This window comes from Gigantopelta aegis, chromosome 3 (assembly GCF_016097555.1).
Source record: "Gigantopelta aegis isolate Gae_Host chromosome 3, Gae_host_genome, whole genome shotgun sequence".
Taxonomy (NCBI): domain Eukaryota; kingdom Metazoa; phylum Mollusca; class Gastropoda; order Neomphalida; family Peltospiridae; genus Gigantopelta; species Gigantopelta aegis.
This window is the reverse complement of record NC_054701.1, coordinates 28,043,407-28,071,096: the sequence shown is the minus strand read 5'-3', so window position 1 is coordinate 28,071,096 and position 27,690 is coordinate 28,043,407. Positions and strand designations below refer to the sequence as shown.

General features: G+C 37.8%; 2 protein-coding genes across 2 annotated transcripts in view; both read left to right on the top strand.

Annotated features, from left to right (window-relative positions):
• Window positions 1-7,143, top strand: part of LOC121367823 (flocculation protein FLO11-like) — a 92,451-nt gene extending 85,308 nt beyond the window's left edge. The window contains exon 5 of the mRNA XM_041492211.1: window positions 375-7,143. Coding sequence (XP_041348145.1) covers window positions 375-3,048 — 2,674 coding nt within the window. The 3' untranslated portion in view covers window positions 3,049-7,143. The remainder of the gene's footprint in view (window positions 1-374) is intronic.
• Window positions 7,144-16,888: 9,745 nt separating this feature from the next.
• LOC121367822 (sodium/glucose cotransporter 4-like) overlaps window positions 16,889-27,690 on the top strand; it is a 40,014-nt gene continuing 29,212 nt past the window's right edge. The window contains exon 1 of the mRNA XM_041492210.1: window positions 16,889-17,151. Coding sequence (XP_041348144.1) covers window positions 17,056-17,151 — 96 coding nt within the window. The 5' untranslated portion in view covers window positions 16,889-17,055. The remainder of the gene's footprint in view (window positions 17,152-27,690) is intronic.

Sequence of the window (27,690 nt, the reverse complement as noted above, 5' to 3'; positions counted from 1 at the left end):
CATTGTGCAATTAAGGTGAACTTAGTGCTAAGATCGCTTCGTGGAACTTGGCCCAGGCAGTACGTAACCATAGATATATTCTATTTTCATTCTGCACCTGACAGTGGTTCACGGGAGTCATCACGACCTGGTCAAAACAACCTTGTGGCTCTGTCTTGTGCATATTTATGCTTTTGAATGTAATTCTTTTATCGTTTAGGCGTCTAATTTACAAAGTTCTCTCAAGCAACATCGCATCATCTTTGCACGTCTTTTTACATTGCTCTCCGAAATCGCAAAGTTGAGAGTGTTTTGTGAATTAGGCCCTTGATTTCTTCATAATCTTCAGGCATTATATTTACATTAAAGAGATATTTTTATTATTTATACTTCAGATCGCTGGGCAGTGGTCTCGACAAGACGGGCTCCCACGACTCCAGGAAGTTCTCGCTGACGATGGAGGCGAACGGCAGAGGTGTTGACGTCGACGAGGTCGATCCGGGCACCGCTTCACATATCAACATGGAGAAGATCAGCACAATGACGCTGGATGAGTTTAAGAACCTTCTGAACAATTCCCTGTCTGTCCCATCCAGCAACACCGGAGGGAACTGTGCAGCCTCGCTTAGCTCCGAGTCCCCGCGGTCGCAGAGCAGTTCCGACAGCTGCAAACTCCAATCTCACAGACGAAGCTCAGTGTGTGATTCACGTGATAAGACTAAGTTGTCTGTGTGTAAATCGTTTCAGACAAATTTAAACTCGCACAGGAAACATAGTTTAGACGATTCTGGTTACCTGTCTCAAAACTGCAATAGGTCCAGGAACGATGTTCCTGATTCCCCTGATAGTTTCCAATCAAAACCTCAATCGGTTGTGTTAAGGTCGCGAACTCCGACCTCTACCTCAAGGACTAACATAATATCGAGACCTCGAGCACCAGTCACTAACCCGAGGTCGAAGACGCCGACAAACTCGCAAAGACCACAGACTCCAACAGAAGGGCAAGACGAATCTCGGAATTATTCCACAGACACGTCGTCTCAGTCTTCCGAAAGACCGGAGAGACCTTCTACTCCTAGCATGATTCCACGTTTCTCTGTTCCCCGTCCGACCACCCCTAGCACAACCAGCACATCTAGTAACCCCATAACATCTGTTTCCAATCCACAGCAGTCTGAACGTCCACCAACTCCTAGTCGACGACAGATCGCCATACAGAGACCGACTACGCCAGTGAAAGTCTCGACGTACACGTCCATCTACATTGCTCGTAAGTCTAGCACTCCTGGGCCTGAACCAGTCACCCCGAGGTCGGTGATACCGGGCACTGTGCACAGACGATCAGTGACTCCAGGACCGAGGGAAGCTTGGAAAGGTTCGTCTCAGACTAACAATTCTGACAAAGTGGTGGGTGAAAGAGGAAGGTCGTTATCGCGTAGTGTGGACTTTTCTTCTCAGGTCAGGAAAGCCAAAAGTGTGACAGACGTCAGAACTAGTCTGAGTCTGACGGCGAGGGAGATATCAATTTCCGATGACGAGGACGAACACGTTAACAAAGAAAACAAAAACCAGAGTGGAAATGAAATGAAAAGGGTGAATCTTCAAAACCGGACTTCGTCGTGTGACACCAAGAGGTATCTACCTCGGCAAACGGCATTTGATCAAACAACTTCGTTTGTGATTTCTAGAAATACATCTGGTTCTCATTGTGTGACGCTGAAGGAGAACGGAGAAACCAAATATGACTCTACACAGAGCAATAATCCTGATGTTAATGCTAATACCGAGAGGTCCAGGCCGCGGTCCAAGACGCCCGACCCATCTATGATGAGGCAGAGACCTCGCAGTGTGGAACCCCGAGGTTTAATACAGAGGAAAGAAAACAACGGGAGGCCAGCACTTGTGATATCAAGGACAAATTCCGGACAGCATGTCCATAGTCGTACTGAGGCCTGGGTGAACTCGACGGTGGAAAACAAGAGGAAACTGCCAAGGCCTAAACGATCAATGACTCCAAATTCGTTAGACGTTTCTGAGTTAAAGCTGGAGCCTCGACCGCTGGAGGAAATTAAAGCAGCGCTGCAGCTTCCAATCAACGGATTCACGGTGGACCCCGTCGCTCTCGAAGCTCCACCCGAAGACCCCAAGGCTTTCATGGAAATGGAAAAACTGTTTAAGAAGTACAAGGAGATGGAACTGCGTGCGTCTCTGAACGAAACGCCCGGTGGGGGCGCACTTCACTCAGACGGCGTGGTTAAGGCCTCGCCTGGAATATTAAAGAAGAACTCCTCTTTGGATACACGATCTCCGTCGTCTCGATCCTTGAACTCTGTGTCGTTCAGCACGCCGTCTCTGTCGTCTGCTACCACCAGCTCCACCAGCTCCAAAGCTCCCTCAGACGTAGCCAATGGCAACGGTTATTCCGCTGATTGCAAGAACACACCCGAGGAGCAGACACAGCCAGCACGTTTGTCCAAATCTTTCAGTGTACCGAACTCGCCTTCCACTGATACTTCCAATATCGTGACGTCGACTCCACTGAAGGAAAAGGGAGTTGCGTCATCAGTGGAAGAAGTACCAATGAACGACGTAGAACACGACAGTGCGATGGCCCTCGTGTCAAAAATTAAGGAAATTTTAAAAGTGCGACCAAGAAAGGATCAGTCGGAGGGTCCAAGAACACGCATTCCTGCACCAAAGTTGACCAAAGATAGAAAATCAAAATCGTTTTCCAGTCTGTGTAGTTTGAGTTCGCCATCAAACGAGAATGTTTCCTTTACGATGGACGGTCAAGATGTCTGTGATGATTCGGCGGAACTGTCTCAGTTTGAGAGGAGTGATTCATATCAGGACAGCGACAGGTGTCAGACCCCGGTCCCGCGAATGGCCACTCCCCTGACAACAGGCAGAAGTACTTTTATCAACACGCCCAATAACAATAACAAACCCGACAGTGGGAAGAAACTCGTTAGAGCTTTTTCTAACGATCCCAATCTGTCCAATTCCCTGTCTTCGATTACAAGCAGTTTGTCCATCTCAACGACAGAAAATGAACCAGAATTTGTTTGATAGAATAGTACTTCATTTGCTTTCACTTGATATCGTGTTTATGAAACCTGTCGAATTTGATCACGGGTCTCAATATCGTTAACCATTAACTGAAAGAAAGATCAGTACCATGTACTTCTGTTTATGATGTACGAGTACTCTTTTGTTATGAATTTAGTCTGAAATATAATGTTAACCAAGTAAATGATGATCAATATTTTGGCGACAGAATCGATATTATTTCTCTTGGTGACTTATTTTGACCATTTACTTGATTGCTTTCGGAAATATTCTTATAGACTGATTGTTTCGGAAATTGTCATTTAGTAATTATTTAAAGCAAATGTTAACCGAGTATGGATTTGTTTTATGTCTGAAATAATGAAATGCAAGTAAAACGTTTGTTTTCTTTAAAACGACACCACTTTAGCACATTGGTTTATTAATCATCGGCAAGTGGATGTCAAAATTAAGTAAAGCAACAACGTACCAATTGTTTGAATGCTGCCATGGAATTCCAGTCCACCAGACTCATCTGGCTTTTGGGGACATCACTGTTACAACATGCTGTTATTTTGATTATTTCATATGTAGAGTCCACACTGAATCCCATATGATGTTGAACATGTTCACAATTCCACATGCAGACATGTCTTGTTTAAAGTTACTGACCTTAGTTAATTCACAGTTGAGGTTACTAAGGTGTCGGGATCTAGTCCAGTCGGCACAGTGGTCGTTTGGGCTGCTTTAGTCGTAGCATCGAACCCTCTTAAAGTACCTATTATCTTTTTTTTTCTTTTTTTTTTTACTCTCTGGTCCACACCAGTGTCCCACGACTGGTATATTACAGGTCGTTGTATATGTTGTCCTTCTGTAACACTTCTAGATGATGGTAGCCCCACTCCCATGGCTAGTTATATTCAATGTTGGGCTAGTACATAACTGCTATCGCCATGCCCGATGGCTGGTGAAAAAAGTTGTCAAATCCTACATTTAAGTCTATTTTGTAAATATGAATAGCCTGCACACCCCACACCCAATCTAAGTGTTTTAAAGCTCTGTATCCTTCTTTAGGTGACATATCTGATCATTCCTATTTGTAAAATTGTATTTACTTAAAGTAGGGCTAGTGAATTTTTAATCGTGGCTAATAAATTATTAAAATCACTGATCCCATGGCTAGTGGATTTAAAAAATTTTTCTAGAAGATCTGCCTTCTGTGGGAAATGCATATAAAAAGATTTCTTGCTGATAATCGAATCATACAGTGGGTTTCCTCTAAGATAATAATATCTTATGTCAAAATTATCAAATGTTTGATGCCCGATAGCCGATGATTAATAAACCAATGTGTTCTAGTGTTGTTGTTAAAGAAAACAAACTTTTGAAGCTACTTCAGACACCAGGACGATCAGAGCATTTGGGAGATACCTAACTTTATCAATATGCAATTTAACGGTGAAAAAGATTGTAATTATAAAAATATTTTACACTTCCTACTTTATTACTAGGGTCAGTGACTTTAATTAAGTCAAGTAGTCAGTTACCAGCTGTGATCGAATCAATTCACTAATGAAGATTTGTCTTTTGGAAACAGTGATGTCTCGATGGGTTCAGGAAGTAAATACTATGGTCCCTTAGATTTGCAATGTGCTATGTTTGTTGTGTTTGACTGCGTGACTAATAATTATTACCATTTAGAAAACAGTTATACCATTTTCATACAAGCAATAATTGAGTATTTGTGTTATTAGCAAATGCATGTGTATCTGTTATGCATTTATAACTGTTATATCATGGCAATCATTTAGATATCTATAACCTATTTATTAATGTAATTGAAACTGTTGTTTTTCGGTTTCAAAACATGTTCATAAGTAATTATAATGTGTACGTATTTTAGCTTGTTTTAAGGACAACACACTTTTAAAAGCGTTCTTTCATAGGCTTTAAAAAAAATAATCATATGTTCCTTCTTGCTGATGTAAAGTACTTTGTTCAACGATTCAAAAACTGTACAGCTGTAATGTTGAAACATTCCAAAAGAAACATTCCGTTTACATTAAATTAATGTATTTATCGCATAAATATTAATTTGTATTAACATAATATTAGCCATAAATAGTAAGAATTAATGTGCAATAGTCGCGAGTTAGTTATTAAATGAGTTATTAATTGCTACATTTTAGCTACCATATTATTGCGAATTTTAAAACCTGATATTACTTCTTAATCATAATTTATGGATAATTCACTTGGCATAAATACATCATTAAAGTTTTTAACGAACAGCATTTTTGTTAAAGTATGGAGTGTGTGAAATATGTTTTGGTATCTGAGCACTGCGTAAATATTTTTGCTATGGGCCTAAACTAGTATTATTTATTATTTTCATCAAAACGTGAAATATTCGAGTTTGTAGTAAAATAGCAGGGGAGGCAAGTGACAGAAAGTCGAATATCATACATATTTGTCTCCCCTGAAGATATATTCATTGCAAACGTTGATTATGATCAGTATCTGATCGTTAGATGAGGAAACTTGAGAAATCTTCTCTTTTTTGGCCAGGGTTAGGTTTGCTTTAATTTGAGCTTTTTGTCTAGGCAGGTTGGTTTTGTCAAATAAAGACCAAACAAAGCCCCAATGAATATGGTTTTAAAAACTTGCAGTGAAATGACATATGGTTAAGAACAAACCAATGTATTAAATGGCAAACAATATATTTTTAAGTTTGGCCTTACACTTTAGTTTCATTTAATTTATTTCCAACAAAACGTGTTATTTTCATTGCTTTATTATTATTAATATTATTATTATTATTATTATTATTATTATTATTATGCCTTTCAGCTAAAAGTGTATTTTATTTTATTTATTTATTTACTTTTATTTTTTGTGTGATTCGAATGCTTTGCAGAATCATTTATGATATCTTGTATTTGGCGTCTAGTTTTTCTCACTTGCTACTCCCAAATTCAGTGATCTTAATTAATGTGATACTCATACCACATCGACACTCCCAAAAAATCACCACGACCTTGCGTTAGTGCCTTTTAACAGCGATTTTGGCATGAATGAATGTGTTCTGGCATGTGGATTATGCTAAGCTGGTACAGCTTAACACGTTCATAGGCTATATCTTCTTTTTTAATAAGTTAAATTCAATTGTAAATGGTCAATGACAGGTTTCGGTCTTGATGAGAAATGAGTGTCTTCCTGCGCTAAGAACTCGACTAGATTAGATTTCGGTAGCCAAAATACTTTGTATGTTGTGTTTATTGAAATTATCAATGAGTTTCTAGGCCTAATTTAACAGTATTAGCGAATTAGTTTTATCATGAAAAGATTGGGATTTTGGGGGTTTTTTTTATTGGGGTGGGGGAAGACATATTTTTAAATATCTGACTTGCATGTTCGATGATTTGTTTAGACTAAATAAAAAAACTACTAGTAATCAAATGCCAAATTATTTACATCATTCTGTAGATTCGCATGATCGACATCAGAAGTGGGATGCAATGTGTATCTGTAGATGGACTTTAAAACGCGATTTTTTAACATCTGGAGAACAAAATACCAATGTTTTAGATGACAGTTTCAGTTGTTTTAAAGGTTTTTTTTTTTAATGTATACACATATAGCATGTAAAATGTAAACTCAAGTAGAGGTACTGATCTAGTTTGGTGCTGGCTGGACAAAAGAGCATACCACCTCCATTCGTCGTGTGTGCCTTTCTAAAACAGCCCTCGAAGGCCATGTAGACAAAACTTTGCGTGATCCTGTACACAACGTATTATTATCACTTTCATCTCTTGTTAATATATTTCCCCTGTTCTTACCCTTTGGAATATCGCGATCACCTGCTAGTTACACATGTGTATATATGTTTAATATTGGTTTTCTCGTTTCGATTCGTTTCGGATTTTCGTTTGTGTATAGATTTTAAGGATGTCTGTCTGGTTGTGTTCGTCGTGTACAGACCTATCATTCCAGTGTTCATACGCTATCTGTGATCATAAATATATTTATGTATAAGCAGCATATACAGTATTTATTAATTTCCAAATGTTGCGTGAGTATTTTCATGAATAATAAATGGATATATTTGGAAAACGACCGCTGCGTTGTTGTTTTTATTTATTATATATATTATTGTATTTGTAATCTGAAAGTGGGTTATCTTGTGTGTAAATAAAATGGTCAAGGAGTTTCGAATGCCTCAATATGAAATTTTAAGTGACCACTGATAAAGAAAAAGGTTAGGTGGCGTTAGGTTTAGAGTTGTCTCCCTTTCATCAGACCCACAACTCGAATCTTTACACAATATGGAAGGAAGGAAATGTTTTATTTAACGACGCACTCTACACATTTTATTTCCAGTTATATGGCGTCAGACCACACAGATATTGAAAGAAAAAACCCACTGTCGCCACTTCATGGGCTACTCTTTTCGATTAGCAGCAAGGGATATTTTATATGCACCATCCCACAGACAGGATAGTACATACCACGGTATTTGTTACACCAGTTGTGGAGCACTGGCTAGAACGAGAAATAGCCCAATGGGTCCACCGACCGCGCATCAAGCGAGCGCTTTACCACTGGGCTACGTCCCGCCCCCTTGCACAATATAGTGTATATTGACATACTTCTTTTTTAAAGGGGGCGGGACATACAATAATAGCGACTGCAATTTCAATAAATTAATAAATAAATTAATTAATTAATTAAAGTAAAAGTTTGTAAAAAAAAACGATTGAATAAACTGAAAGGACAGAAAAGTATTCTTGGGGAATATCTCAGGCGATTTCTAAAGATACCATTAAAAACAATTCCGGCCAGGAATCGTCAACGACCGGGTTGCGGATGTTACCGATATAACAATACATTATGATCCAATAGATAGAGGACCTTTCATTTTTTTGTCAAATATGATTTATATCTCATCGAGTGAAGTTTGCAGTCATATCTCACGAGTCGCGCTTGCGTGAAGAGTGTGATGTGATTGCAAACTTCACAAGATGAGATATAAATCAAATTTGACCAAAAAAACCCAAAACCCCCACCAAAAAACCCAACCAACCACACACTATAAAATATTCTATTCATTATATATATAACTTTTGGCAATTTACCTTTATTTTTAAAATGCCAGCAGTAAAATAGTTCCAGCTTTCTTACAGTGAAGATAACACTTTCTACAGTGACGAGAACACATTTTAGAGTGAAAAAGTGAAATTTTCACTCTAAATTTGTTATCGTCACTGAGTGACAGATAACACTTTTATTTCACTGACATTTTAAAATATTTCACTAAATGTTATATAATAATAAGCAATACATAGTACGATATACTTAACCTGTATGATACAATCGATCATGTCTGTACGATATACTTAACCTGTATGATACAATCGATCATGTCTGTACGATATACTTAACCTGTATGATACAATCGATCATGTCTGTACGATATACTTAACCTGTATGATACAATCGATCATGTCTGTACGATATACTTAACCTGTATGATACAATCGATCATGTCTGTACGATATACTTAACCTGTATGATACAATCGATCATGTCTGTACGATATACTTAACCTGTATGATACAATCGATCATGTCTGTACGATATACTTAACCTGTATGATACAATCGATCATGTCTGTACGATATACTTAACCTGTATGATACAATCGATCATGTCTGTACGATATACTTAACCTGTATGATACAATCGATCATGTCTGTACGATATACTTAACCTGTATGATACAATCGATCATGTCTGTACGATATACTTAACCTGTATGATACAATCGATCATGTCTGTACGATATACTTAACCTGTATGATACAATCGATCATGTCTGTATTTCAAGTCTGTTGTTAGTGGGAAACACCGAGCGTTTGGCCTTGTGCTGGTATGGTTATCTCAGTTCTGACGGACGTCACTAAATACACTTTTGTGAAGTACAGGTAATCTATACTCTTCAAAAACAGTAGGGGAACCTGAAATATTAATGTTAATATCAACTATTAGACCGAACATAGGTTTTTACCATAGACATCCTAGTAAAGAACGTTCAGGTCTTTTTATCAACACACCGAAACACATTCCATAGTTTGCACGTGCATCACACAGTTGCCCCGTACACATGCGTGGGGTGTCATTCTCGATTTTGACAATTTCCAGGAAGGTCGATTAATCACTGTGGAACATTATTTCTGTCAATCTTTTTCATTCTGTTAATAATGAAGTTGTTATTGTTTTGTTTTTAGTCATTTTTATTGTTTGAATTTGCGATTTACTGATAAAAAAACCCAGTCAATTTTCAAATTTCACTTCTGACCCCAATCGTCCTTCAAGATGTTTGGTGGTCATAAAATCTACTGTAATACCGAACTACCGGTTGTAATGTTTACCCAATTAATTCACTATTATTATATAACCATTCCCCACAGATAATATACCTTACAATTTTGGCAATTGTAAATTCTTATTAGAGTTCACCTACTTTTTTTGAAGAGTATATATTATATATACATGTATTTCGAGATTTAAATAACATTCATCTTGAATCGTGTGTGTGTGTGTATGTGTGTGTGTGTGTATGTGTGTATGTGTATGTGTGTATGTGTATGTGTGTGTATGTGTGTATGTATGTGTATATGTGTGTGTGTATGTGTGTGTGTATGTGTATAGATGTGTGTGTGTGTGAGTGTGTGTGTGTGTATGTGTGTATATATGTGTGTGTGTGTGTGTGTGTGTGTATGTGTATATATGTGTGTATATGTATATGTGTGTGTGTGTGTGTTTGTTTGTGTGTGTGTGTGTGTGTGTGTGTGTGTGTGTATATGTTTTGGGGTGTTTTTTTTTAAATTGTTGGTTGTGGTTTATGTGATGGTTTTTGTTTTGTTGGTTGGTTGTTTTTGGGGTTGGTTTTGTTTTGTTTTGTTTTGGGGGGTTTGTTGGGGGGGGGTTGAGGGGAAGGGGGTTCAGTTTGGGGGGTGTGTGGGTTTTTTTGGTTTTTTTATTTTGCAATAATCTTTCATAAAATAGGTGACGTTGCTGTAAATAATATGATACGTATCATAAAACAAATCACTATATCACGATATATCATAAAATAAAAATTATCCTCATGTTCATCCTTAGTTAAAGATTGTGTTTAATATATAATATAGAAACATAGTTGTTATAAGACGTGCCCTTCGTTGCGTATTATATATCTATATATATATATATATATATATATATATATATATATATATATATATATATATATATAGATAGATAGATAGATAGATAGATAGATAGATAGATAGATATGCATACATTCCTGACTGCAATAGAGAGCACTAAGCCCTTTAGACACTTCTCCACTAAACACAAATCTAGTATTAATAGACTTTGCGTGCGTGTGTGTTTACTTGTAGTGTTACCCGCCATCCACATAACTAACTGGCTGCAGCAGGACATATACACCGATCGACAAAAGAAACGCGAGAAATTCAAATATCGTGTACATGTTGTCCGTAGCGGAAATTATAACCATAGCTATAAAATAAGACACAAACCCATTTCTTCTAAGTATTTTTTTGGGTTAAGTTAAAAAACGCAACAATTTCATATTCTTTTGCCTATTTCAAATCACTCGATCAAACACATTTTGAACGTGAGTCGTGCATTGCATGCTTTTCATGCAATAAAGAATTACTTTTTTCTTGTAACCTCGTGTCAATAGAAGCTAGAACAGTTGGATTTATGCTCACTTAATCACTTTATTTAAATGCCGCGCCTAAGTACAGATGCTAGGAATAGAGCATTGGGGTGCGTTGATGCAGGGTGGAGCGTGCCAAGAGTTGCACAGCACCTTGGGATACACCAGTCTACCATCAACAGGCATCTCAGGCGTCATCAGCAAACAAACGCTGTCGCAAATGGACCACGCAGTGGAAGACCGAGGGTAACAACAAACAGACAGGTCAGGTACATCGTGACGTCACATTTACATAATCGCTTCTTGCCAACATCGTCAACGGCACAGCAAACCATAGGGATTCACAATAGACCAATAAGCGAACATACAGTGCGATGTCACTTGTGAAATGCACTTCTTCATAACCGACGTCCTTACATTGGTCCAATATTAACGAGACGTCATCAACTTCATCGACGTAATTGGGCCCAGGCTCACTGGAATTGGCGGAACAGGCAATGGTGGGGACGTCGTATCCCACCTGTCATTTTCCAAAAGAACGGCGCAGGTCGTGGTAGTGGCGTTATAGCGAGACATTACATCGATGAAGCCCTGCAGCCTGTAGTCGTCCCATTCATGGCGGGTCGACGTCAGTTGATGTTCCAGATAGACAACGCGAAGGCTCACACTATGCGACTCACACAGGGTTTCTTAGCACAAAATAACATCCATACCATCAATTGGCCTGCGTTGAGTCCTGATTTAAACCCAATTGAGCACCTCTGGGACGAAATTGAACGTAGGATACACCACCGTCATGTGCTGCCAGCAACGTTGCAGAAACTTCGTGATGCCGTCATTTATGAGTATGACAACATCCCTAGAGCCTTCATACAGAACCTGTATCTATCTACGATGTGCCGCAGTGATCAACAACAATGGTGGCTACATCCATTACTAACTTTTTGGACCCATTCATTAGCAATTTTTAATTAATCCTGGCCAGATAACGACGTTTGCTAATTGAAACAATAAAGTTCATCCACTGACACCTTTGTATTCACATTGGGGTTTTTTCTGTAATAAAATATCACCTGAGAAATATCCGTTTAAAATATCTGATGGTCATATTTGATGATAATGTCGCATCTCGCGTTTCTTTTGTCGCTTAGTATATATTTGAATGAGGTCACCAAGATGACTCCGTCTTACGAACCTTGACCTTCATATGTAATCTTTTGTCCAATTTCTGTGGCAATTTTCCGAATATTACTGGTTTACAGACACTGTCAATCATCCTAAATGCGTAATCAACTCCTTACTGGCTTTTATCTTCGTCATCTAGTTGGGACCGGACGTAGCCCAGCGGTAAAGCGCTCGCTTGATGCGCGGTCAGTTTGGGATCGATCCCAGTCGGTGGGTCCATTGGGCTATTTCTCGTTCCAGCCAGTGCACCACGACTGGTATATCAAAGGTTGTGATATATGCTCTCCTGTCTGTGAGATGGTGCGTATAAAATATTCCTTGCTACTAATGGAAAAAATAGTGCTTTTTCACTAAGGCTATATGTCAAAATATACTCTAGTGGTGTTGTTAAACAAAACAGACACTTTATTTTCGTCATCTAGCAGGTAGCAGTATACCAAATAGAATCTCACCGGGTCAAAGGTCACCTGACTTTGAATGTCGCTTTAAATAGGACCATTCCTGCCACTGGTGAAATATGTGACAGAAAAATAAAATTCTTCATAAAATGTTGTTTCATCTGGTCAGTCATTTCCTGTAATTTAATTTGAACTGGTGTCACTGTACCAGCTATTATTTCATTGCGTCTGGTCGCGTGTGTTTTACAGATACACGCATCTCACGCATCCAGTCTAGACGCTCTCGTTGAAACTAATATGTTTCTATATATTCCTTTTTAGCCCGACCGTCCGCACGCACGCACCGCATCCATTCTGTATGAGCTTTTACCGATCATAGGACGCGATATGAAGATCCACCCTGGTGACACAACAGCCTTGTGATATATCACTAGTATTCACCCGGGCCATCGAATACAGCGTTGCAACGGTCTCGAAGTTTGTTTTACTCAATCGAGCACATTGATTAATTAATCATCGGCTATTTGGTAATTCTGACTCGTAGTCATCGGAGGAGATCCGCTGCATGTATCCTAATTCAGCAAGGGATCTTTTATATGCACTTTCCCACATACAGGAAAGCACATACCACGGCCATTGATCAGTTATGATGCACTGGTTGGAACGAGAGAAAACATGCATCGGTCTCGAATACAGTGTTCCACCAGCCTCATTGGAGTAGTTATTAAGCTATTAGTTTTAAACCTAATAGCTCTTGAGTTCAACTACATCGGTTTCTACATCGTCTACCATTTCACTAACCCACTGGCGTAGCCAGAGGTGGGCATGGAGCCAGTGTGGGTAGCTCCCCAGTATAAAATTCTGTCTACGCCAATGCTCTAGGCTCTAACAACTAACCATGATCCCATAGTCCTGAACAACCTACATAGTCGATGTGTGGTGTACCTAGGTGTACCGGGCTCGGTGGTGTATTGGTCAAGCCATCGGACATAAGGCTGGTAGGTTATGGGTTCGCAGCCCAGTATCAGCTCCCACCCAGAGCGAGTTTAACGACTCAGTAGGTAGGTGTAAGGCCACTACACCGTCTTCTCTCTCACTAACCACAAACCATTAACTATCTGTCTTTGACAGACAGCCCAGATAGCTGAGGTGTGTGCCCAGGACAGCGTGTTTGAACCTTAATTGGATATAATCACGAACATAAGTATAAATGAAGTGAAATGCCTAGGTTTGGCTAGAATAACGTACGTAACAGGATACAAGCAAGAAAGTCAGATTAAAATTAATTGCAGCGCTGCACATTTATAATAATGTTAAATAGAAAATATTTTTACAATACATAATATGGATGAAGATAACATCAGATACGACATTCCTTGGCCAAACAACAATACTGTACGCAACGACATTAGATCATTAATCACTAATAATTCATTGACTACTATGATGGCCGGTAAAACACTGTTATGACTGATTGGTTTTCCTAAATTGACCGGCCTCGATGGACCGGTCTCGGTGGCGTCGTGGTTAGGCCATTGGTCAACAGGCTGGTAGGTACTGGGTTCGGATCCCAGTCGAGGCATGGGATTTTTAATCCAGATACCGACTCCAAACCTTGCGTGAGTGCTCCGCAAGGCTCAATGGGTAGGTGTAAACCACTTGCACCGACCAGTGATCCATAACTGGTTTAACAAAGGTAATGGTTTGTGCTATCCTGCCTGTGGGAAGCGCAAATAAAAGATCCCTTGCTGCTAATCGGAAAGAGTAGTCCATGTAGTGGCGACAGCGGGTTTCCTCTCAAAATCTGTGTGGTCCTTAACCATATGTCTGACGCCATATAACCGTAAATAAAATGTGTTGAGTGCGTCGTTAAATAAAACATTTCTTTCTTTCTTTTCCTAAATTGAACACGTGTGTTTTTTGTTTTTTGTTTACAAAGATTTTATGTCACGGTTTTTATGTAAATATTTCTTGTACAATGTTTAATACAGAAATACAAGGCCATATCTAAATTGGGGGTCATGGCACATTGATACACGGTTTTCTCCAGATAGACGAAAATGGCACCTTTAAACAAAAAAGGGCGCTTTTTTTCTTCTTCTTTTTTTTTTTTTTTTTTTTTTTTTTGCATGTTATAAAAAGCTAAAAACGTAGAATTAAGATCTCAATCGGTGGCTTTTTAAAGTAATGTGTGAGACCTACGAAATACCTCGATGGTACACAAGTACTGCTTATCTGCTATATAAACAGTGCGGGAAGAATCCGGAAGAATAACTGTTGTTCTTTCTTGTCATTGGTTGCGCTTTATCTTTCAGTGAATAACTGTACAAAACGTACCACACGCATACTCGTGTTGTTAGTATCGCAATGTCTTACACACCCGTTAGAGAGGACGCTGTGTGAGATGTGTAGTATCACACGGCGATATCCCACAAATAACAGTTTTCGAGTTAAAAACAACTGATTGGCTGGTCCAAATGTTTTTAGATGTTTTGCGTTAAAAATAATATATATATATATGTGTGTGTGTGTGTGTGTGTGTGTGTGTGTGTGTGTTTCAAGTAAAGCAACTACATGTATTGTGTTCGATGGATGACGTATCAAACTGTAGTCATGCATTACCATGGTGATGTATGGAACATCTAAACCGCATAATCTCATTGATCTCATGTTGCACAAATTTAATATGTGCACAAATTGTTTATCGTGAAATATATTTAATATATCCCTCGCGAGGGCCGAATGTACACAGACTGTTTATGTCGTGCACGCGTGTAACTGCATACATTTACAATGCATAAATATCTGCGTTTAAGAAAACCACGCTTCGTAAATTCGGCCCTTATAATCTAAACATGTCAGCATTTTTGATTTTATGAATACGCTAAACATATCAAACGTGTGGTCTTTGATACACTACGATAATATAACTATTAAATATTTAAGGTTAAATTAACATGTTAAACGTGTTTCATCTTCAACCACGTGTGCAGTGTACCCACATGGTCCTCTGTCGCTAATAAAGTTGGTCTGACCCACGGCACTATCAAACAATCGTCAGTAGTAGACAAGTGGAATGGGAGCATTTAGACAGTGAACTACTGAACATTGACCGCGTGACCCATAAATAGCATTTCTCAAAATGACAACTGTACAGGTTTTATTCTAATCAGCAATGTATAAATAACCATTTCCACATGGTTGTCAGCTTACAAGAACATACTGTACATGTATATCGGAAAATAAACATAAACTCAATTAAGTATAAACGACTACTGATCCCTAACGTAGGAAAGGCCGATTAATGGAATGCATAAAGAAAAATGATCTGTTAGTGGTCCACGACATGTAACGGATCGATCGTGTCAAGTATCCCGTACCTTAGAAACTTTCAAGTGCTCCTTTCAAACTGAACGATAAAACCATTGGTCCTATAGGAATTATATATTCAAACTGCTTCTGTCCATGCACAAGACAGAGAGCAATTGGTGTTTCCACAAGACAGAGATAAAAGGATGTTTCGAAAGGGCCGTGGCTGTAGGTACATAATAACTGTTAAGTCCATTGTCTGTAATAGAAAAGTCACACTCAATAGTAATACATCTTTCCTACTTCATAATTATGAGGATCCATAACTGGTTCAACAAAGGCCATGGTTTGTGCTATCCTGCCTATGGGAAGCGCAAATAAAGGATCCCTTGTTGCTAATCGGAAGAGTAGTCCATGTAGTGGCGGCAGAGGGTTTCCTCTCAATATCTGTGTGGTCCTTAACCATATGTCTGACGCCAAATAACCGTAAATAAAATGTGTTGAGTGCGTCGTTAAATAAAACATTTCTTTCTTTCATAATTATGAGGGTTGACACCGTTAAGACTTGTTTGACTAATGTCAATTGCAAAATAAAACCGAATTTTTGTACAAAATGGGGCTCAGTGGACACATTTGTGTTTCACGAATCTTAGTATTATCTAGAGGTACTCTGTACTCTTAAATTAAACACGTTTGAAGATTACAGAGTCAGCCAGTCCGAGTCACATGACACTGATACTATACATCCAGTAGCAAGTGAGTAATTATTTGCATGGGCATTTCTTCATGGCGAAGTCTGCATTTTAAAGATCAAATCTTTCTAATACCATATTTTAGGGGAGTATCACTTGATGTGGATTAGTGTTTGCTGCTATATAAATAATATATATGACTGGTTTTTCTAACGTTTTCTTCATAATAGTGATTATGTAGAAATCAGGAAACATTACATGAGAAAATCCTTCTGATACTTCACCGCAATAAAGTACCATCGCATATTGCTGTTCAACATTCTCCACTTCAAAATTCTCTTCTGTTGCTCCAAACCTCAACATCTTTACACTTTTATGAAAGCAAAGTTGCAATAAGGTCATCTGAATACCTGAGTCTAGACTGTAATGTATACACCTTTCAGGTGTCTCCGCTCTAGCTGACCTTACCCGTGAGTGTTACGAACGCGTCACTCGGTTAACTCCGGAGACAAGACGAGTTTGTTGTCGCTCAAACAGGTAACGCGTGGGATCGTTATCGTTAACCTGGAGTTAGCTCCACCTGTCGGGAATTTCTGGGGTTAGACGACAAACGAGACTATCGGTGCGTGATACCCACATACCTGTTGCTCGTGTGCATTACCTATCGACTGCAACCCACGGGTAGGGCGTTGTCTCTTCACACACACAGATCATCATGGCAATAGATATTGAGAAGGACACCCGCCTGCACTGGGGTGACGTGCTTGTTATTGTTGGATACTTCATCATCGTTATCATCTTTGGAATCGGGGTACGTACTTTCTTATTCTAGTTAAAAGTGAAAAGACACAGGTGCAAACCCAACCTTGGAATTGGGGGTAGGCATATTCTAATGCTACTTAAAACGAAAAGACCGTGCCAACTTTTGTGGTTGCTGGCTATATTAACAATAAGTTTCAAAGTCTATAAATGCCAAAGTATTAATAAGTGTTTGAAGCTGACCATGAGTCTGTGTTTGAGTTGAAGACTGTGTAAGAGATGGTCTTTTAACCCCCTGTCCGTATAGATCACACCAAGTACAGCGTAATATAAACAGTTTTCATTCATGTTGATAATACAAAAGTTCAAACTCCGGTTGTTTGCAATTCATACTTGTCTCTTGCTGTTGTTTTCCCCGTTGTTCTTGTTGTTTTTGAGGTTTATCGTCTTGAAGTTGTTTATATAAATGTTTATATAATTTTTTAAATTGTCTTTTGGGTTCTTTTTAATGCCCCCCCCCCCCCCCCCCCCCCCCCATCTATTACTGATTTTCTGTTTAATAAGAAAATGAAATAATTTCAAAATATAAGTCATCATGATTTATATTAACTGGACTTTTCTCAGGATGGGTCGCATACCTTTTCTGTCGCAGTGACTCGCACGGAACTTGTAAATACGGTTTCCCATTGTTAAGGTGTGCAACGCGAGGTTTTATTAGTAATCTGAACCCATACTTTATCACTGAGTTACAGGTGTTGATGCGTCAAATACATAAAAGATAAAGAACCTGAGCGAGATATACAATATCTATCACCGGTGTTTACCTACTTGATTTAGTGTGTTTTATTTACAACTAAATCCTACCGAAACGCTTAGTCTCACTCTGACTGTCGACGCAGGTGAGTAGCTTTCCGCTTCGGTGACGTTCTGTATTAATAGACTAATGTTTGTGAAAGTCATGACCCTGTTATTTTCAAATACCTGCATGCTAACACGGCATGACTAGCACTGACGCGCACATGTAACTGAGACAAACTTCAGACATAAACATGTAGGCATTTGTATCGTTTTCTGCATCTCATTCTTTTATCAGCGTTCGGATAAATGTTGGGGTTTTTTAAATTTGAAGTTTAAAAGCTTTTATTAAAAACAAAGAGTTAAATCCCGCCACCACATATTTTGTGAACGTGTTGAAATTATTATTATTTATAAACAAACATTAAACGAGAAGCATATTTTAAATCAAAATATTACAAGCTTTATGTAATGACCAATTCAAGTGGCAGTTTTCTTGTTTTCCACAAGTATATGGTCATAAAATATACATGTTTTTTCATCTAAAGTAATCCCTAGATATGTCACAAGACATATGTGTATTCCATTGACAATATAGTAATTGAATTCACAATGAAACACAAAACACTTAACTTGCAGTAACATGTTGTTTAATTTCCTCCAGCGTCGCGGATCGTAATATCCTGTGGTTGAAAAGTTTTAGTTAATCGTAAACTAACAACACTTAAATAAAATAAATGAATGAATAAATGAATGAATGCACGAATGAATGAATGAATGAATGCATACATGTTTACCGATACCACAGCATAAATAACATGCAATGTAGACGATAGTTTAAATGTATTACACTGTGCATATATTTAGAATTATTTATTCACGCAATATGATTATTGCCTAAGCAACCGGTGGGTTTTAAAACTAATTCTGTGCATGGTGATGGGGAACGGGTCTACAGCTGTAGTATCAACTAAATTACATTTATCATGCAATCACTACATGTATTGTCAACAGATGATGGCTAGATCTATATTTTCGACCACTGACAAAAAATAAATTTCTTTGGAATGGGACTACTTTACACAAGTTATAGTCAGGAAAGTTACAATCTGATTAAAATTAGCTCTACTGGGTCTACCAGTAGATCTAACAGCATTGCGTGGACTCCCATGTCCAGGTGACATTTCATCTATAAATAACAATTTAAATATCGATCAATTACACTTCGCCTTTTATAGCGTTATTCGGGAGCATACAAATTCTAAATATATCGACTATTTATGCAATAGGCGAACTGGTTGGTCTATTTCAACATTGAAAAAACATGGGGAAAAGAGCAATAATAAACTCTGAATTGTATACTAGTATAAACAGATTTTATGGCTATATCATCATGGGTTGTTTTTTTTCGTCTTGAAACTAATTTTATATAAAAATTTTATATTGCAATTAGTTTCCGGCATACTTCGTAATTCACCCGAATCATTTCGTATACCCTCGGCATAATCCAGAATGTTTTCAAATTCTTTTCAAATTATTGGTCGAATGAAAGGTCAACTGGACATGAGCTCCAACGGGCTGCTGTTAGATCCACATTAATAGTGGAGTTAATTTTAATTAGATTGGGAAAGTTACTTCTTTTATTTCCAGTTGATTGTCTTAATTTTAAAAATAGTTTTGAAGATAATTTTTAATTTAAGAATATGAAATATATTGTTGTTTAGAACTATTTGGTTTTGGTGTATAGATTTTGTAGGCAAAAAGGCATTAAACACGCCTCGACATACTACTGAGTACTCCGGAAAAGGTAAACTTGTGAAATAAAACGGCTCATTTCATTAATTGTTCGTATTATGTGAATTGCAGAATAAATAAAATAACTGGTTACTGTCTTAAGATATCGGCTTTATCTAACCTTCGCAAGATGATGCCAAGCACAAGTCACCTCTAGCCCTCCCCTTATTGATATGTTATATGGGAGGGCTAGAGAGGACTGTGTGTAATACTTCGGCCACATAGCTTTAGTTTGATTATTCTCAAGTCTAGTCATCACATTAAAGTTACATGTTGTTAACCAGTACCAACGTGTCACGTGATCACACACTTTGCTCTACGTCACCACAAGAAACAATCTAATTAAAATTAGCTCCACTATTACATGTGGATCTAACAGCAGCCAGTTGGAGCTCATGTCCACCAATCAAAACCTTACTTGCAGAATCATGCCAGTGATTTGAAAATAATTTGAAAACATTCCGAATTATCCTGAGGGTATACGACATGTTTCGTGTGAATTACGAATGCCTTAAAACATGTTTTATTTTATAAAATAAATAATTTGTAATGTAAAACTGAAGACTGATTTAGTTTTTAGTTTTTTTAATAAATGAATAATTTGTAATGCAAAATTGAAGACTGATAACCCATCCTGTACGTATTGGTATGGTTCGCTGTACTGCGGCCACTAAAATAGACTCGCCCGATATTTTTAGAATTTGTATGCTCCCAAATAACGTTATAAAAGGCGAAGTGTGATTGATCAATTTTTAATTTATTATTTACTGACGAAATGTTACTTGGACATTGGAGACTACGCAGTGTTGTTAGCAATCTGATTAAAATTATTTCTACTGGTCTAAATAAGGCATTCGTAATTCACATGAAACATGTCGTATACCCTCAGGATAATTCGGAATGTTTTCAAATTATTTTCAAATCACTGGCATGATTCTGCAAGTAAGGTTTTGATTGGTGGACATGAGCTCCAACTGGCTGCTGTTAGATCCACTTGTAATAGTGGAGCTAATTTTAATTAGATTGCACAAGAAAGTACAGAACAGGTTCCTTTCGCATAGAGGCATCGGGTTTATTCGTGTAGCGTTGGTACTGGTTAACAACATGTAAGTTTTATGTCATGACTCGACTCGAGAACTAAAGCTCTGTGGCATCAGATTTAGGAAACAAATTGCATTTTAGACACAGTAGCTGCCTACTAATTGGTCGTTGGCGATTGCCGAAGTATTACAGACAGTCCTCTCTAGCCCCCCCCCCCCCCCCCCCCCACTGTACAACATATCAATAAGGGAAGGGCTAGAGATGACTCGAGCAAGATAAAGCCGCAATATCTTAAGAGAGTAACCAGTTATTCTCCATTTATCACATTATGAAAGGATGTTGGTATATTACTGCTTTTGAATGTTTGAATGTTATTAAACTGGTCTAAATAAATTCTATATACAGCTTTATTTGAGTTATGTATATTTTGCTTTCTGAACCCACTAAACAAACTTAGGTCTATATACTAAAATAAAAATGATTTACATAACGACAGACTCAGCATAATATGCTTGATTATGTTACTGTTTTATTCATCTGTTGATGTAGTTAAGGATCACACAGATAATAAGAGAAGCGCATAATCCGAACCAAAGATCAAGACGCCATGGGAAGGGGATTACTCTGTACATGTCCGAAACAGTATCTATGGGAATTCACCTAAAACATGTACACAGGCATATGTGTGACATAGGGGTGGGCAAAATGTCAGTATCGGTTATGACCACCACGAGTCCTGATGACAGCTTGACAACGGCGAAGCATGGAAGCAATCAAACGTTGCACAACACATGTTGTGGAATGTTCTGCCACTCATGCTGCAGTGCCGTATGAAGTTGTGGAAATGGTTGGGGTGGTGGATTCCTCCGGCGCACATCTGATGTCGGGGGCATGTTCCCCGGAAATGTTTTAAATAAAGAATGAATGAATGAATGAATGAATGAATGAATGTTTAACGACACCCCAGCACGAAAAATACATCGGCTATTGGGTGTCAAACTATGGTAATGCAAATAAATAAAGTGATGATCAACATCAATATAAAAATTCAAGGTTTAAACAAAAACAGTGTAAAGAACTGTGCAAAAACACAAATATCACAGAATTTTACGGATACTGAATTTTACTCTAAACTTCAATTTTGTGCTGTATTGGCCATTTCTCAAAGAGAATGTTACACCCCTGCACCACGGTGAGGTTACAGCACACGCAGGGGTTTAAATAAAGATGCTCAGAGATGAATTTTAGGGTAGTTTAGTGAATATTGTGGATGATGAATATATAAAAAGAAAACCAAGAATGTCATTCTTGAAAAAAGCAAGATGGTATTTATTAATTGGCTCATTATCAATGTTAAATACTATATATATAGATCTGAAATGCAGAAACATGGACCTAACATATATGCTTTTTAAAATATTTTAAAAGATAAAATAGAAATTGAAAAATATATACTTCTCAAAAATGGTAAATTTCAAGAATTTGAGGAATATTGGGCACCTTGGTCCAGATACCTACAAACAAGACATGGCAATACAATGTTCTAGAGGTATTTCAATACAAATAGGTTTTCTCTTTCGAAATTAAAGTATTTAATTCACTCTTTCTTTCCTTCTTCCTTCCTTACCTTCTCTTTTCTCCCTTTACCATTTCCTTCAAATCTTTCCTCTACCTCTATCTTCACTGTTAACCCCACATATTAGTGAACTCCATGTTTTCATGTATTCATGTTTATTAATATTATTATATTGATTCGAATTACACTATATTATATATATAAATAATGTTCATATGTACTTATAACATGGATGTAAGGTAGTGAAATCAGGGCCCCCAACCCTGACACTATCATACTTTTGTCTGGGGACAATAAATAAAAAAATAAAATAAAAAATAAAAAAATGTCATTCAAAAGGGCACTTCAAACGGGCGGCCATTCAACTGACTAGGTTTTTTCTCATTCCACCCAGTGCGGCACAACTTGTCAAAGACCGTGGTATGTGCTTTGCCGTCTGTGGGAAAGTGCATATAAAAGATCCCTTGCCGCATTAGAAAGAAAGAAAGAAAGAAATGTTTTATTTAACGACGCACTCAACACATTTTATTTACGGTTATATGGCGTCAGGCATATGGTTAAGGACCACACAGATTTTGAGAGGAAACCCGCTGTCGCCACTACATGGGCTACTCTTTCCGATTAGCAGCAAGGGATCTTTTATTTGCGCTTCCCACAGGCAGGGCAGGATAGCACAAACCATGGCCTTTGTTGAACCAGTTATGGATCACTGGTCGGTGTAAGTGGTTTACACCTACACAATGAGCCTTGCGGAGCACTCACTCAGGGTTTGGAGTCAGTATCTGGATTAAAAATCCCATGCCTCGACTGGGATCCGAACCCAGTACCTACCAGCCTGTAGACCGATGGCCTAACCACGACGCCACCGTGGCCGGTTTGCCGCATTAGGAAAAATGTAGTGGGTTTCCTGTGATGCCTACGTGTCAGAATTACCAAATGTTTGACATCGAATAGCCGATGATTAATTAATCAATGTGCTCTAGTGGTGTCGTTAAACAATACAAAGTTTCAAACGGGCGGATTGGGGAGGGTCACGAGACCCATGTGATCCCCGCCCCCTCACCCCATAAATATATATGAAGCGTGCGTTTGATCTCTGTAACACAGCAGTACACAGATTATAAAGAAAATCGACTATATCGGTGCGTACATGATTATGTATGTCAAGTTTGGAGACAAACGACACCAGTAAAAGAACCGTATAATCGAAGAACGTGATGAGCATCGGATTCTGTCAAGAAGATGAAGACAATGGGCGTTTGCGACAAAGTTTGAATAATATTCTTATAACAACAGTTTGTTGTAAAACGTTTAACTTCCAGTGAATGCTAATTTTATATTGTCCTCACTTCCACGCATGTATAATGTGTTATACAATATACATGTCTTTATATCTAGCGTGGATAATGTAAACATTCAGACATGACAGCGCATGTAGTCACAAGACATTAACCCCGAATGATACTAATAGTTCATGGGCCAGAATAGGTTACAAGTACTATCTGATACTAAACGTCATAGTGTGTATGCTTCTTTTTTTTCTTTTTTTTTTCTTTTTGGATTTTTTCTTCATAAAGGTGACCATTCCAGTGATACATTTTGATATGATGGTCATGGTGAAATACATTTTTTTAATTAAAGTTTGTTTTGTTTAACTACACAACTAGAGCACATTGTTCTATTAATCATCGGCTATTGGATGTCAAACATTTGGTAAATTTAACATATATCTTAGAGAGGAAACCCGCTACATTTTGCAATCAGTAACAAAGGGTATTTTGTATTCACCATCCCACAGACAAGATGTCATATACTACGCTTTAGCACTGGTTTACGTCCCGCCCATAAATAGATGAAGTCTCTGATTCGTTGTCGGAGTTCAAAAGACGAACGATGGGCAGAAAGAAGAGGTAAATTGACGCAAACCTTCAACTTGGCCAAACGTTAATTATTGTAATTGCAACAACAAAAAATGTATAAAATCAAACATTATTTTAATGTATAATGCACACATTTTAATTGTCCTAGACGCAAATTTATACGATTCGCTAAAAGAACATTGTATGTCATACCGTTTAAATTACGTTTTAATTTTTTAGAAAAACATATAAAATGGTTACAGTCTCGTAATACCCTTGTTTATGAGCTGTTGAAGTCACCACTGGAAGGCCTCTCATACAACCCATTAACTAACCACTTACGTCTAGAAAAGTAACCGTATAAAACACGAACACTACTAAATCAAGTCAAAATTAGTTTGTGTCGGATCTTCTAACGGAGAGAGAGAGAGAGAGAGAGAGAGAGTGAAGAGTAACTTTTGGTTTCAATCGGACTGGGATTGAAGCAGAATTGGGGGTACGATTTAACTCAGTCGGTTGAGTGCTCGCTTGAGGAGCTTTCGTCGCAAGATCGAACTACATCGGTTGATCCATTCAGCTCATTAGGGTTTTTCTCGTTCCAACCAGTGCGCCATAACTGGTCAAAGGCCGTGGTATGTGCTTATAAAAGATCCCTTGCTGCATTAGGAAAAATGTAACGTGTTTCCTCTGATGACTACGAGTCAAAATTCCCAAATTTTTACACCCAGTAGCTGATGATTAATAAATCAATGTGCTCTAGTGGTGTCGTTAAACGAAACAAACATCTTCTATAAATATACTGAGTATTTAGATATCAAAGGATTGCGATGTAATTCAAGAATTCTGATTTTATTTGACCTCATATTATTTTACAATGATGTTGCCCTATATGCTCCATTATAATGACGGTCTATCCTTTTACCATTTTATGAATGAATAAATGAATGAATATTTAACGACACCCCAGCACAAAAAATATTTCGATTATTGGGTGTCACACAATGGTACATATATAAATGAACTGATGATCAACATTAATACAAACAATTCTAAAATCAAGTTAAAAAACACAGTGTAAAGAGCTGTGCAAAAGTATATGTATCACAGGTAAGTATGTGCAAAATTATAAATATTACAGGTAAGTATATTAAAATGTCGAATAAAATATTCTACAAAATAATTTTGAAATAGAAAAATATATTTATTACAAAAATTTCAACTATGAAGCATTTCATAAGCAATGGACACCCTATAAAACACTCTTTGAAAGAATGTTTTAATTAAAAATAATGCTTTGAAAGTTCACTTGGAAATAGAGTACTAATTAAAATGTCCTTCTCTAATACTCTCTCAGTATCCCACAACTTCTTTATACTTAGCTACTGCTCTCTCTCTCTCTCTCTCTCTCTCTCTCTCTCTCTCTCTCTCTCTCTCTCTCTCTCTCTCTCTCTCTCTCTCTCTCTCTCTCTCTCTCGCCCTTTCCGTCTTATACATATCATAGAAAGCATTAACATATTTAAATAGCATATTTTGTTTAGGTACTATTGTTTAAATATGTACTTTGTAAGGCAGTGAACACGGCTCCTCAACCTGTTCACTGCCTATGTTTTGGGGGCAATAAATCTGTTTTAAAAAAAAATGTCGAATAAAAATCAGTATCTCGTAATTTTCAAGATATGTTCAGGGTTGAATCAAAATGATTCTATCACACATTTTGTTTACCAAATATATCTTTCCTTGTCGGTCCAAGATGATTACACTCCACCAAAACATGGTGAACTGTCAGTGTACACTGACAATGTTCACATCAGGTGGAGGATCCTGCTTTATAAGAAATGAATGCGTCAAGCATGTGTGACCGATACGAACACGACACAAGACCATTTCACTCTTCCTGCTCCGCCTGTAGGAGTACTGCCACGCTCTCAGGACTGGCTTTACAGAATGAAGCTTTTTCTCAACCGCACCGTTCTAAACATTTTACCAAGTCGAAAAGATATGTTGGTTAATAAAATGTTTGAGATCAGTGCAAGGCACGCCAACCCTGGAATGAGGCAAACCCAATGCAGAAATATCAGTTTGTATCTGCCTTTTCATTACCCCTGATACCAGTATGGAAAGGAAAGAAAGGAAATGTTTTATTTAACGACGCACTCAACGCATTTTATTTACGGTTATATGGAGTCGGACATATAGTTAAGAACCACACAGATATTGAGAGAGGAAACCCGCTGTCGCCACTTCATGGGCTACTCTTTTCGATTAGCAGCAAGAGATCTTTTATATGCACCATTATACAGATAGGATAGTACATACCACGGCCTTTGTTACACCAGTTGTGGAGCACAGGCAGGAACGAGAAATAACCCAATGGGCCCACTGACGGGAATCGGTCCTAGATCGATCGCGCATCAGCCGAGCGCTGTACCACTGAGCTACGTCTCGCCCCCAATATACCAGTATGGCTGGGAACCCAACAAACTACAATATGTTTATTAGCAATACCAGTTTATGCAGTTTAGTAAAGGAGCTCTGTTAAAGTTGCATTATGGCGACTTCCCGCTAAACATATTTTTAACTATAACCCTAATTTTTTTTATTTCAAAATGTAAAGAATATACCTGCAGCTACAATTAATTAATTTAAATTTCTGGTGGAATGTTTTTGAAGTTTATTGGCAAATCTCTAGTGGATGACTTACCAGTTAATTGCTTAGGGTCATAGTTTTAATTTCTCGTACGTTTTGCATAGTTACACTGTATATACACTCATAATTCTTAGCGGTCAAGTGAAGAAATGCAATAGACGTTGAAGCTAAAAAAACAAAACAAAATGTGACGCAAATGTTTCTTTAGATACTTTATCGTTTGAATTAATTTTTTTGGTGAAAATCATTGCTGCGTGCCAAACTTGTGGTATTAAAATTTATATATTTTAGTTAATTGTGCATATATTGTGCGCGTTGTCGATTCATTTCTGTTTAATTATCACATATACCAATAAATGTTTTTTAAAAAGCTAAATTTATTTTCGTGCTTATATCCACTTACGGTTCACTCCGTTAGTGGACCCATTGGGCTATTTCTCGTTCCAGACAGTGCACCACAACTGGTAGATCAAAGGCCGTGGTATGTGCTATTGTGTCTGTGGGATGATGCATATAAAAGATCCCTTGCTACTAATGGAAAAATGTTGCGGGTTTCCTCTCTAGGACTATATGTCAAAATTACCAAATGTTTGACATTCAATAGCCGATGATTAATAAATCAATTTTCTCTAGTGGTGTCGTTAAACAAAACAAACTTTAACTTAAGGTTCAAGCATGCTATCCTTGACACACATCTCAGCTAACTAGACTGTCTGTAGAGGACAGTTGGGTAGTGGCCAGTTGCTATTGGTTAGTTAGAGAAATGTTGATGTAGCGGCCATACATTCTGGTTGAGTGCCAGTATCGGGATGCGAACCTATTACCTACCAGTCTTAAATTCAATGGCTTAACTTCTACACCATGTAATATGCAATATAA